Here is a 14861-nt window from a genome sequence, read left to right as displayed (position 1 = left end):
AAGTAGCTTTTAAAAAAAACCCTGCGTAAATAAGGAATTTCGTTTAAAGTTCCATTTAGTTAGAATCATTTCACTTCGATAAATGCCAATACATCTTTGCATTGTTTTACGTGAAAACGTTTTAATGATTTTTGTTCGGCATTCGCCATGATTGATCGCTGACCACTACATTTATATTTTTTTTCTCTCCTTGTTTCTTTCTGTGTTCCTTTCAGTTGAAGAGCGTAGGCTCGAAACGTCAAAGACTTTCTCTATTCCCGAGCGTTATATTAATACATCCATTTGTTGTTTACACTTGTCTTCGTCTGTTGTTTTTTTTTCGTAAATTCTCCCATATATATATTTTATGTTTGTATATTTTATGTATTATATGTATGTATTGAAACAGTTTCAAAACCATAATAGAAATTAACTGTAATTGTAAAAAAACGGCTTACTGGCGCCATTTATTGGTTTGGTTTGGATATGATGGATCCCAATTATGTGTGCAGATGTACATACACTACACAGGTCCACATAAAGACATTAAGTCTGCATTGTAACTTAAACAATACATTTTTTGTTACGCAAGTGATGTGACCCCTCCGTCCTTGGAAATGTTTTTATCTATGAAGAGGATGAATAGCTAGATAACTGCCACGTTAATCAATCATGCTCGTACAAATCAATTATACCATCTACTTCTTAAAATTAAAAAAAAAAAACGAAACAAAGAAAAAAGAGAATATATCAGACTTTTGTGCTTAAGTAAATTATACGTTGTCTTAAAATGATAGTAACAACTTCAAAATGTCATAAAGAAAATTCTAATCATATAATCATATAATCATTGTATAAGAACAAAGGTTTAACGATTTATCTATCACTGATAACCGGCATAAACGATATTTACCTTTCATTCTTTTTCCTTTGACGAAGTAAAATGGCCTCCTATCTTTAAAGAAATATTTTAAGACCATTTGAAATTTGAAAATATCGACCGTCTTTTATTCTAATATCAATCGAAATAAAACTGTTCAGTATTACATGGCTTTGCTCCTAGATATTACATATGTCCTAGGTATTACATATGTTCGGAGGTGAGCTGGCAGAATTGCTAGCAACGCCGGCGAGAATGCTTAGAGGTATTTCGTCTGTCTTTATGTTCTGAGTTCAAAGTCCACCGCGGTCGACTTTACCTTTCATCCTTTCGGTATTGACAAAATGAGCACTGGGTTGATGTAATCGACTTATTCTTCCCTCGGAATTGCTGGTCTTATGCAAAAATGTGAAACCAACATTAACTTAACTATTTTCCATTTGTTTTCATTTTATCTTTGTTAGAAGGGGAAGTGCAGCGCATATGACTCTAAAACAGTGATAAATAAAGCAAAGAAGAGCAAATCACAGCTCATCAAATATAGTCCATGCGATGGCTTCCGCACAGTTTTCCTCTGCTTATTTCACACAAGAAAACTTGGATTGACCCGAGGTTAGAATTAAAGACATTTGTCTCTGGGGCCCGCGATGAGAATAAAACCCAATATTTTATCTCTATTTATTATCTTTTAATTGTTTCAGTCATTAGACTGCGGCCATGCTGGGGCACCACCTTGGAGAATTTTAGTCAAATGAATCGACTCCGACTACTGCCATCATCGCCGCTGCCACCTCGAATCATCTTAAATCACACTCTATCATCTTAAAAGAAGGAAAACGGCGTGGTTATGAATGGATTGTCCTTGGTCATAAATCTGTTCGATCAGAAATGATCTATGGTTAAACAATAACAACATGCAGTTATGCATTACTCACAAATCAAAAAATGATCGACATTCTGTTGTTGTTGGTGTTGTTGTTGTTCTTTAATTCCAGATCAGCCGTTATTAAGTCTACCTATGAACAAAGAGGTTTCACCCGGTATTAATGTCAGATATATAATCAGTCTATAGGCGCAGGAGTGGCTGCTTTGTAATGCCTTTATTTATGAAATAAAGTAGCTTGCTTACCAACCACATGGATCCGGGTTCAGTCCCACTGCATGGCATCTTGGGCAAGTGTCTTCTACTGTAGCCTCGGGCCGACTAAAGCCTTGTGAGTGGATTTGATAGACGGAAACTGAAAGAAGCCCGTCGTATATATGTATATATATATGTATGTGTATGTGTGTGTATATGTTTGTGTCTGTGTTTGTCCCCCCCAACATCGCTTGACAGCCGATGCGGGTGTGTTTACGTCCCCGTAACTTAGCGGTTCGGCAAAACAGATCGATAGAATAAGTACTAGGCTTACAAAGAATAAGTCCTGGAGTCGATTTGCTCGACTAAAGGCGGTGCTCCAGCATGGCCACAGTCAAATGACTGAAACAAGTAAAAGAGTAAAAGAGTCTATTTATCACAATTTCTTTCGTTAACCTAGAGTTCCTAGGACTGCATTATCCAAGTCGTCGTCATGTACCGTACGTCTGCAGTGTGTCGATGGCACTACAACAAAAGTCTTCCCGATTAAGCGCGGGTTCTCCCACTGCCCGACCACTTTAGTTCAACCATCCTGTGATATTTTCCATCCATGCATTCTTTGCCTGTCTCTTGATCTACTACTCTCAGCTCTTCCTCTCGAGATAATGCTTTCCAGACATTTGCTTCTTTCGAATATGGCCATAATAGATGAGCTTTTGATTTTCACAATGTTCAAAAGTTATCGTCTTTCACCGTCTTGTTGTAACAACCATTCATTTACCCGACGGTCCTTGCAAGAGACTCGTAACGTTCTCCTATACCCCCGCGCATTCCAAACATATTGATTATATTCTCGTCAAATTTGTTCAGAGTCCATCCTTCGCAGCCATGAATGGCTATTGGCCAAATGAGTACTGATACTAGCCTTGTTTTTAACTTAGTCGAGATACTTTTGCCACTCCAGACGTTCTCAAGCTTTTCCCTGGACATTCTTGGCACGGCTAGCCATGTCCTACTTTCTTTCTTTCGTATGGCTTCATCAGAGATTTAGGCTCCAAGATACTTGTAGAATTCAACCTGTTCAGGCCTTTCATTTCCCAGATTGAGGTCAGCATTGACGTTCCTTTTCCTAATACCAAAATTTTCTTCATTTTTAAGATAGTAACGCATGAGTTGAAGGGAATCTATATAAGGGCATTACTACAGAATAATGCCACACACTAGACTTCAATAATAAACACATTTTTACCGAATGCGAGGAAAAGCAACTCTTAAAAAAACCATCCTCTTTTTAAAAAAGAACTCAACTATACATTGAACGATTTCACGATTACTAGAATAATATCTAGCTTTCGCTCGTCAGTATAGTATGGTACAGATATATATATATATATATATATATATAGGTAGGTAGGTAGGTAGACGGAAACTGAAAGAAGCTTGTCGTATGTATATATATCTATGAATGTGTCATTATAGCTGTGTGTATATCGCACTACAGCTTGAAAACCGGTGCTGATGTTGTCACATCCTCATTATCTAGCTGTTCAGCAAAAAATACCGATAGAAAAGTACCAGAATTTTAAAAAATATAAGTACTGAGGTCAAAAAAATTGTAAGAAAATTTTTTTTTTTTCGGTGGTGTCCCGGGATGGCCGTAGTCTAATGACTGAAGCAAGTAGACGATAAGATATGTATATACATTTGTGTTTGCGTATACACATCTCTTTCCCTCCATCTATCTTGCCACAAATACACACGCACGCACGCACGCACACACACACACACACACAAATCTATAATATTTCAAGGTGACGATAGATTATATGTCCATAGAGAAGAATGTATTCAGTTTTTCCCAGAGTCTGCTTCGTACATTTTACAAGCAGTACAAACAATAAGCAAAGGCAAAAAGCACAAAAGTCTCCAATTCACGTGTTAATTATTAATCAATGTTGATAGAAATCTTTTGTCAAGTACTCACAATGGGAACTGGATTGCGTCCTCTTTCTTTTAATTCACACGCACACACAAACGTACACACACACACATTCACACACACACACACATTCACACACACACACACCTCATTCTTATGAATGTGTGTTTGTGCGTGTATAGTGAGTGAGAGAGATAAAGACAGATTGAAAGATATGTAGCTAGATAGATTGATAGAGAGACAGACAGATATATATACTGAGAGAGAGAGAGAGAGAGAGAGAAAAGGAGAGTTAAATAGATTAACAGATAGATAGATAGATAGATAGATAGATAGATAGATAGATAGATAGATAGATAGAATAATTTATATCCATTCAAATGCGTGCTTGTATACATAAAATTATTCTGTTCTTTGACTATCAAAAAGCAGGTGATCTGGATTCAGGAATTCGGACCATTTTTGGATATTCTTTAACAATAACTGAATTGCTGCACGTGCTTCATGAATTCATATCTTGAAAATATTGGGGAAAAAATACATCTGCATTTGTTGCGTATTGAGTTTCTTTATTGAACTGTAGAGTTTTTTCGATCGACAGTCTCCTAAAAAAAAACTGATGCACGCGCGCGCACACACGCACGCACACACATACACGCACACACACACAGCCATCCAACCGTCCATCCAACTATACATACTACATACATGATGGTTACCATTCGGTTTCCAGTAATACCGGGTCAATAAGCTCTGATCTTGTGCAGTTAAGATAAAGCTTTCGCTTTCTGCCTGTAGCCCTGAGCTCCGTATGCATTGATGCGTGTGCTTCTGGTCTACATCAGCTTGTTCGCTACGGGCTGCAAATTTGCTATGCAGAGGTTTTTGTTCCGACCTATCAGTCAATTGTTCAAACACTTTTTGCTTTGCCATTGATTTCACCTTCTTTGCAACAACAGTTGCCGCGTTTCCATCATGCTGTTCAATCCGAATATCGTACATGAAGTCACAAGTAAATTTTTTGCTCTCCTTCATGACAGAATCAAACTTCTTACGTCTCTTGTGGTTTTTAACGAGTTTTAGCATCCAATCATTGGATATTTCAAAATATTTTGCCAGTCCAATCGCGGTGGTTTCAAATTAGATCAAGCCTCGACTTTCTTGGACTCTGGGAAGGTAAAGACAAACTGCGTCTGCCGTTGTTCAGTGATCGATAAGTCAGCAGCTTACGGATTTTCTTGTCAATCTTCCTTATTTCGCTCATATTCCCGTCGAACACATTGAAACTGTAAATAACAACTGGAACTGCTAAGAAATTTATGACTAACACCTTGTTACGTGAATTTAACTCGGATTTATTATTATTATTATTATCATTATTATAATTACTATACCCCTTTCTTATTTTTCTGACCAGGCTCCCGTGGCTTTTATGGGTCTTTCCACGTGTAACCTTTCGAAGCGCCTCCCCCTATTGGGAGTTTTATTTGTTATATCTTTCTCTGTTTTTCCTCTGTTTACACGAACGTTTTTTTTCTTCTTCTTTTCGGACAAAACCCTTTGTAACCTTCGTCCTGTCTTTGTCCTTACATGTTTTTTAATTTATATTAGCCCTTGTGGCCAATAAAACCAGAATTAATTATTAATATTATTATTATTATTATTATTATTATTACTATTTCTACCACGTGCTTTCACTGCACTACTGAGCCTTGGGTACGTGCTGTGGTTTGTTGCGGTGCTCTTAATTTTCACTGCTGATTTCCTGTCGATTACTTTGTAAGGGCCGGAATAGGTGGACGAAGTTGCTGAGGAATACCGTCATTCCGAACAAAAACATATTTCCATGGATTGATGTCCACTGGGATATGTATAGTGACATTCTGTTGTCGAAGGCTTGCCGCAGCAGCAGATCTTCATTCATCTGGCTTTACACGAATATATTTTATCCAACACTGCTTCATGCGACTTAATTCAATCCTAGCTGGACTGAGTTTTAAACTGGTGAGCAAACGTACTGCTTGCATATTTATCAAATTATATATTTATAAATGTTTAAAATGGCGGTATACCTAGCTACCTAGATTCACCAGTGTGCCGTGGTGGACAATTAAAGAACCTTTACAGATGACTGTCAGATATTTAATATGATAAATATGTTGAAAAATTATGATTTTACGAGATATTATTCTTTGAGTCAATAAATTTATTTCATTTAGTATAATACATTTTTACATTATATATTATGCTGATTCTTTCTCAATCATTTCAACAGATCTGTAAACAGCATCTACCAAAGAATTATATCGATCATCTGCTCCAAATATAAATGGATTCAAATGGTTTGATATGTAAGCAACACTAAGTTTCTTCTCTTTGTCTCCGCATGCTCCTTGGCCGCCAAATCCATAGTGACAAAACGTTTTCTGGCCCTAAAGGATGATAAATTTAATATACATGTAAGATTATTATTATTATTATTATTATTATTATTATTATTATTATTAAGGCGGTGAGCTGGCAGAATTGTTAGCATGCTGGGCGAAATGCTTAGCGGTATTTCGCTCATCGCTTAGTTCTGAGTTCAATTTCCGCCGAAATCGACTTTGCCTTTCATCCTTTCATATATAAATTAAGTACCAGTGAAACACTGGGGTCGATATAATCAACTGGTCCCCTTCCCCCAAATTTCAGGCTTTGTGCCTATAGTAGAAAGGATTATTATTATTAAGGCAGCGAGCTGGCAGAATTGTTAGCACGCTGGAGGAAATGTTTAGTGGTATTTCGTCCGTCGCTACGTTCTGAGTTCAAACTCTGCCGAGGTTGAATTTGCCTTTCATCCTTTCGGGGCTGATAAATCATGTGCCAGTGAAACACTGCAGTCGATATAATCGACTAGTCCCTTGCCCAGAATTTTAGTCATGAGCAACCTGCAGCCCACGGGACTTTCTGAATTGCATACATATACAAAAATATTTATATATACATACATAAAGTGTCCAAATGTATACTAACCTTATTATTTTTGTGAATTGTGAAACCCCGACCAAATTCGATATGGAAATTTAAAATAGCATCGATTTGACTGGATACAACATCATCAATATTTTCAACAGTAGACTTTGAGAGGATATCTCCTTCTTTGTTATTTCCCGTATTGACAATATTGCCAAATAACTTGGCTAAACCACGCGCTGTGGCATAACCGTTGAAGCTGGAACATGGCAGTCGCTTTATGTGTCGGTCTGACAGGGAATACAATGATGTACCAATCTGTAAAAGTAAAATTTGCATTGAATTAGACATCAACATTCAATAAAATAATTATATTCTTATTTCTTTATCGCCCACAAGGGGCTAAACATAGAGGGGACAAATAAGGATACACAAAGGGATTAAGTCGATTACATCGACCCCAGTGCGTAACTGGTACTTAATTTATCGGCCTTGAAAGGATGAAAAGCAAAGTCGACCTCGGCAGAATTTGAACTCAGAACGTAACAGCAGACGAAATAACACTTGTTTTCTCCTGGTTCTTGCCACAAGCCTTCAGAGACATACTGAGAGTTTGTGCCTGTTTAGCCCCAGCAATTTCACCACTCTTAATAAAAGGCTGAACTTCCTATTCTCAACTGCTTCAACTGAGAAGCAAAGCTTCAATAAAAACTCTATCCCAAGGAGAGAAGGGATTTAAATAAAACAACTCACCTGAAAAGTTGTGACACTCGTTTTTAAATAGTTGTCTTTGTCCAACCACATTGATGTACACAGTTTTAAGAACCGTTTTGAGAAAAGGTAAGGCAGAATGTCCCAGATAGACTTGATGTAAATTCTTGTTTCAGCACGATACTGTTCCTCATAAGGGACTCCTTGGAAAAAGTCAATACCTGGTGAAGTACAGGAATATATGTACATATATATATACTGTTGATGTCATAAGCACACCTGTCATGTTTATAAGAGATGTGAGTTCTGCTATGGACAGTCTTCAACATGTAAATTTTCATGAGATATTACTTTAAAAAAAATAGTGTCCTGAACACAGGGAAATACAATAATCACTACAAATCGTTTTATCAATTATACAACCGATTCTACCAATTTTATGCATCTTCCATGAAAAGTGGATGTATTTGCACTTTCAAAGGGGCTCTGTCTTCTGTTATAAACCCTATTGGGTGAGGTTAAATAATATTGTAAGATGGTGAAATTTTTGAAATCATCTTTATTTAGTACCTAGTAGTTATGTTGTTATTTTCATTGAAATTGGAGGTATTTGAAATTTTACAGGGGGTGCTTGCCCCCCTTTAAGCCCCCTAATCGCAATGGAAAGTAAATTTCATGTAGCTCATTGTCTTTCTCATAAAATTTTACATGAGAACACTTACTTTGTTTTTATGTATCTTCTATATATGTATAGCTATCTATCTATCTATACATACATACATACTTAGATTGTTTTAAATGTTGTCACACATTCATACATATACACATTCATACTAACATATATTTACAAATACACACACATTCATACACACACTCAAAAATGTAAAGAATGGCAACATACCATATGGTTCTGAAATCTCTTCTCGGAAAATTCTCTCAATTGGACGCTTGTAGGGATCTGCCTTGGCCAGCAATGCATCAATGTACAAGCCATAAGTTATTACGTGATATCCAACTTTAGTTCCTGTATCACAAAAATATATACACAACCAATGAATAAAAGAGTTAATCAATAATTAATTAAAACCCTGCGATGACAATGATGATGATGATGGCAGTGATGATGGTAATGATGTTGATGTTAATAACAACAGCAATGACATCAGTGGATGATGATGATGATGATGATGATGGTAGTGGTGGTGATGGCGATTAAGATGGCGAGCTCACCATGTAGTATTCAGAACCATGTAGTATTCAGAACCATGTAGTATTCAGAACCATTCTTAACATTCCTATATTTGTAAATTTCAAGCTTTTTGTTGAGGGTCAAAGTTTCAGCACCATAAAACAAAACTAATAACCTGATTTCTTTGTGGTTGGGTCGTTGATGACCTCTTTCTAGCATATTGGATGTCCACCTAGTGGTCATCCCTTATACACGTGTAATACAATTTTTTTCTGAATTTTCAGATTTTTTTATATGCTAGGCCACTTGGTTTTAAATTGAATTAATATTCAATTTATCACCCTATCTATCTATCTATCTATATATATATATATATATATATATATATATACATACATAATAAATTTAAACCAAATAGTAATATTTTGAATGCACATCTTCCTCAGTTAAGACATTTCAAGTAAGCCAGTCCTTACTCTTTTTACATGTACACTCAAACAAGGATTTGGAGTCTTGCCAAAGATTTTCCCATCTTATTGCATAATGCACAGTTGTGCTGGTTGACAGAAGGAACAAGTGCCAAAGAATGAAGTCTTTTGACATGTCTTTTTAATTCTCCAACTGAATGGCACACCTTTCCACAGGTAGCACACATGTTCTGTTGTGAACAATAGCCGTATCACAATTTATATAGACACATTCTCACACACACACACACACACACACACACACACACATATACTAAGAAAAAGAATGTGATGGATTTACTTACCAGGTGTCCACTGGGGTTTCTGGGCAGCCAAGATGGACAGAAAACGATCATAGTCTGAAGACATCAAAGAGAACTGCAGCTGGTCATCAAAGCCAATTATACCTGACTGAAAAAAAGAAGAGAAAGCAAGTGTGAGAATATATCAAGAGTGCGGACTTCATTGGTTTTTCTAAGGACAGATCTGATTTTTAAAGCACATTGAACAAATAAATGTCTTTTATTATAACCATAGTTTCACCAATACTTTGTGATTGGAATTTGGTAGATGGAGCTATGTGAAATTCTCTCTCTCTCTCTCACACACACACACACACACACACACACATGCATGTCTCTTTGTGTTTCTTCTCTACCCTGACCACCTGACAACAGGTGTAGGTTTGTTTACATCCCCATAAATTTGAAGTTCTGCAAAAGAGACTGATAGAATAAACAAGTACTGAAGTTGATTTGTTTGACTAAAAATCCTTCAAGGCAGAGCCCCAGCATGGTCGCAGTCCATTGACTGAAACAAGTGAAAGAAAAGGAAAAAAAAATAGAATAAAAATAATTAGGAAACTTACTTGGTGGCTAACCAACATGCCAACTGTAATGGATTCTTTACCATTCTGAGCAAATTCTGGCCAGTAGTGACTGACTTTCTGATTATAATCAATATAACCCCTGCAAAGAAATAGTGTCAACACATATTCAGGTGTTCTGTTGCAGTAACAGAGGTTAGTTTAGCAGAATACTATTATTACAAGTCTCACCTTTCCAACACCTGGTCCACTTCACTACGAGGTAGTATCAGAAATTTCCCAGACTAGTTTGATAGATGCCTCAACCTGTAACTTGAGTGTATGGTTCCCTGCCTCCTCCCTGTCACATTTTCACTATCTTTCTCTCCTGTTTCTCTCCATCTGAGGTAGCCCTGCCACCAGCACAAGTGCCAGGAAGGCGACACTGGGCACAGGTGCTATCACGATTTCACTTTCGCTTGCCCCAACAGGTCTTTGCAAGCCGAGTTTCGTGTCCAATGAAGGAGACGACGTTGGCATGGGTGCCAGTCATCGAATTTAGTTTGATTTAGATTTCACTTGCCTCAACCGGTCTTCACAAGCGAAGTTTCGTGTCCAGTGAAGGAAGGTACGCATAAGTGGGCTGGCTACACCCCTGGCAGAGGTGTTGATAAATAATAAATAGAAGCAGTACAGGAATTGGAGTAATGGAATAAGAAGAGTAGGCTGAGATTTCCTGTAGGACCTTTGATAGAAGACGTCTGCCTTAAATGTCACACTTCTCTTCTTCACTGCAAATAAAACCCCTGTCCTAAAAAAGAAACCACTTTATTTTACTCACAACAAATAAAGGGCCCTGCCTGAAATGTTAGGTCATCTCCCTTTCTCCTCGCAAACTAATTTAAACCATTATGTGAACTTGTTTGTAATAGATACTTACTTCTCTACAAATTTGGCTACTAATATTGCAGCCACTCCTTTGGAAACAGAGAATATGGTACCTAGTGTGTCGTTTCTCCAGGGTGATTCTGTATTTGCATAACCACCCCATAGATCAACCACCAATTCTCCTTTATAATAGGCAGCAAAGGTGCCACCAAGCTCAAGTTCGTTGTTGACATTTTGTCTAGAAAAGAAATAAAAGTACAAAAAGGTGAGTTTGAAGGGATTTATTAGTTGTGCCTGTGAGAAAGGAACAAAAAGAAAAACAAAAAGAAAAAACAAAAACATGATTATATACATAAGCAGGACAAGATAACAATTTCTATTGTGGATACAGCATAACCAAATAGTTTAGAAGTTTACGTTGAATCACAAGATCCTTGGTTTAATTGCATTGTATGGCATCTTGGGCAAGTACCCCAAGACTTAGGGTGACCCAAGCCTTATGAGTGAAATGAGACTGACAGAAAAAGTTTGCAAACTCATTAGATCATGTTAATTTTACCTGAGGATTACATCAATGATATTTTTGTCTAAAGGATACTCAGCCACTTACACAATGATCAGGCAATTTCATTGATCAAACAACTGAAACCTAATTGTTGAAACTAACAGAGATCCAGTTACTATTTATTAGGGAAGACATTTTTCACCTTTTATCACTCCACCTGGGCCAATAAAATAAGTACTGGAAAAAGACTGGTAAGAAACCTTGCCAAAACTGACCACGCCTGTGTTTGTGCCACATAAAAAGCACTAAGTCCACTCTGCTGAGTGGTTGGTGATAGGAAGAGCATCCAACTGTAAAAATCCAACTGGAAAGTGGATGTTAAACAATGATGATGATGTGTGTGTGTGTGTGTGTGTGAGCATGTGTGTGTGTGTCAGTGCATGTGTGTGTGCATGTGTGTATGTGTACATGCATGTGTGTGCATATGCACACGTTTGTGTGTGTGTGTGTATAATCTCCATACATGCTATCTTGCAAATTTCAAAACAGGAACCTTGTATCTACAAAATGAACTCCTCAGTCACACAGCTATGCCTCTACCTAAAAATATATATAATCTTACATATCATTTGCTATCAGATATTCACATTTTGCTTTTCATTGTAACACTCTATGTTTAGATTTTAGACTTAATATTTACAAGTGAATTCTTTTATCAACCCAAAGGTTAATAAGTAGGCTAACTTAGCATTGTTGTGAATATTTAGTTTGACAATGATGTTTAAAATTTAAGTTTTGTAGGTAAATGATCCAAGAACAGATAATGTTTTTTTTTTAAAGCTATATCAGTGTTTATCAAAGCTGTCTTCAATAATTAAGTTTTATTTTTTTACTGTTTTATCTTAATCATTTTCCACCTTGTATCTTTTATCTTTTATGTGTTTCAGTCATTTCACCATGGCCATGCTGGGGCACTACCTTGAAGAATTTCATGTTGAAGGAATTGACCTCAATGTTTCTTTTTTTTAAGCCTGGTACTTATTCTATTGGTCTCTTTTGCTGGACTGCTAAGTTACAGGAATGTAAACACATTCAAATCAGTGGAGGGGGAACAAACACAGACACAAAGACAAAACACACACACACACATAATGGGCTTCTTTCAGTTTCTATCTACCAAATTCACTCACACGAGTTTGGTTGGCCCAAGGCCATAGTAAAAGACATTTGCCCGAGTTACCAAGCAGTGGGACTGAACCCGGGACCATGCAGTCTGGAAAGCAAGCTGTTTACCATGCAGCCATGCCTGCCTCTATGCACGAGTGGAATTTTTGCTTCTATTTCTTTTTGTTCTGTGCTGTTTTTGTTGTTCATGTTGTTGTTTAAACACACATTACTTTTGGTGAAGCAGACCTATCATTAAAATTATTCCAGCAGTGATCATTTCACATTTTATTTATTTGTTTATATTTGCTTTATTTTCTTCCTGGCATAGTGTACATTGGACTACATTATCCAACATGTCCTCTCTCTTATAAAAACAAAGTCTTTTTTTTCTTTTCTTTTCCATTTTACTGAGAGATTTCTTGGAAGTCAAACCACCCCACAGAGTGTCTTCTTTGTTGGGCCTTTGTGGAGCAGTTCTACATTTCCAGTTAAATGTTTGTTATCACTCAGGACTTTAATCATGAAGAATGATAAGAACCAGTTTGTCATGTTTCATTCACCAACACATTACTACTGTTGCTTTACATTCTCTCTCTCTCTTTCTCTCTCTTTTGCTATTGACCTAACAAACTGTGCATGATCCCCACTACCACCACCACCACCACCACCTCTATCCAAGAGTCTTACTTTTACTCTTCTCTATATTTTACTCTGTGGAGGCGCAATGGCCTAGTGGTTAGGGCAGTTTCCGGCAATCAAATTCATTCACAGAGCATTGGTTGGTCTGGTGCTATAGTTGGCCACTGGGCAAATCAATGCATTGGGTACTATATTTATTGACAGCAAGCTTTAGGTGTTTTCGCTCAATAAACACTCACAACGCCCGGTCTGGGAATCGAAACCGCGATCCTATGACCGCGAGTCCGCTGCCCTAACCACTGGGCCATTGCGCCTCCACGTTGGTAGGATAACCGTGATATATTGACAACTTATTTTATAATCGTCCTAATAATACATGATTCGTTCGATGCTAAACGAAGACTCCAAGAATATTCAAATATCTATCAACTAAAATGGTGACTGTTGTAAACAGTAAACAAAACACTATTCCACACCATGTACAAGAACCATCTACTTAACACAAATTACTATCGTTTGCTTAGGCTGATTGGTTAGAGTAAAGCTCTTTGAGATAACATCTCAAGACTATTGAAAAGGTTGTAAGACGCAACGAAAATTTTAGGAAAATAAAAATAAGGAATAAGTGGAAATTTTACCGGTGAGTGTGTTAAATTATAAGGCACAAAAAGAAAATGACTCACCCCAGACACAACAGAATCTTAAGAAAAGACAAGTGAAAACGTCACTTAAAAGTCCTTTATACACATCTTACCAGCCAGCGTTGTGGAGGCGCAATGGCCCACTGGTTAGGGCAGCGGACTCGTGGTCATAGGATCACGGTTTCGATTCCCAGACTGGGCGTTGTGAGTGTTTATTGAGCGAAAACACCTAAAGCTCCACGAGGCTCCGGCAGGGGATGGTGGCGAACCCTGATATATTCTTTCACCACAACTTTCTCTCCCTCTTACTTCCTGTTTCTGTTGTACCTGTAATTCAAAGGGCCAGCCTTGTCACACTGTGTCACGCTGAATATCCCCGAGAACTACGTTAAGGGTACACGTGTCTGTGGAGTGCTCAGCCACTTGCACGTTAATTTCACGAGCAGGCTGTTCCGTTGATCGGATCAACTGGAACCCTCAACGTCGTAAGCGACGGAGTGCCAACTACTACTACCAGCCAGCGTAAAAAAAAAAAGGAAAAAATATTTTCTTCATTAAAGACGGAATGGTATGTGATTTGCTGGCACTGTCATGGTATTAGCTGTCAGAAGTGAAAGTAGAAAAATCTGAGATATATATAGAGAGAGAGATAGTGAGATAGACAGACAGACAGATAGATAGCTCCGGCCAGTCATGATATTAGCTGTCAGTAGCCAAAGAATCAACTCAAACCAGCAGTAAAGTTCCTTGTCAGTTCTACTGTCATGGTATTAGCTGTCAGAAGTGAAAGTAGAAAAATCTGACAAGGTTTGAGTTGATTCTTTGGCTACTGACAGCTAATACCATGACTGGCTGGAGCGAGCTATCTGTCTGTCTGTCTGTCTCTCTCTATCTATTTATCACTCGAAAGTTATTGGAACAAATTTGACACCTATATCCATGCGTTTGAAAACACACAGAGTATAAAGGTACTACTAAAGCAGAGTGGTCCCGAACGCGCAGTCGCGCGTCCGCGCTA

The 14861-nt window shown here is 37.6% G+C and overlaps 1 protein-coding gene across 1 annotated transcript in view; it reads right to left on the bottom strand.

The window, feature by feature from the left end:
- Positions 1-6061: 6061 nt before the first annotated feature.
- LOC106870434 (beta-lactamase domain-containing protein 2) overlaps positions 6062-14861 on the bottom strand; it is a 9817-nt gene continuing 1017 nt past the window's right edge. Inside the window, exons 2-8 of the mRNA XM_014916513.2 lie at positions 10944-11129; positions 10067-10166; positions 9504-9609; positions 8444-8566; positions 7585-7763; positions 6892-7149; positions 6062-6308 (exon numbers count right to left, since the gene is read on the bottom strand). Coding sequence (XP_014771999.1) covers positions 6120-6308; positions 6892-7149; positions 7585-7763; positions 8444-8566; positions 9504-9609; positions 10067-10166; positions 10944-11129 — 1141 coding nt within the window. The 3' untranslated portion in view covers positions 6062-6119. The remainder of the gene's footprint in view (positions 6309-6891; positions 7150-7584; positions 7764-8443; positions 8567-9503; positions 9610-10066; positions 10167-10943; positions 11130-14861) is intronic.

Source organism: Octopus bimaculoides, chromosome 12, assembly GCF_001194135.2.
Source record: "Octopus bimaculoides isolate UCB-OBI-ISO-001 chromosome 12, ASM119413v2, whole genome shotgun sequence".
In the NCBI taxonomy this organism is placed as follows: domain Eukaryota; kingdom Metazoa; phylum Mollusca; class Cephalopoda; order Octopoda; family Octopodidae; genus Octopus; species Octopus bimaculoides.
Note: the sequence above shows the minus strand (reverse complement) of the source record. Positions and strands in the feature narration are given on the sequence as shown.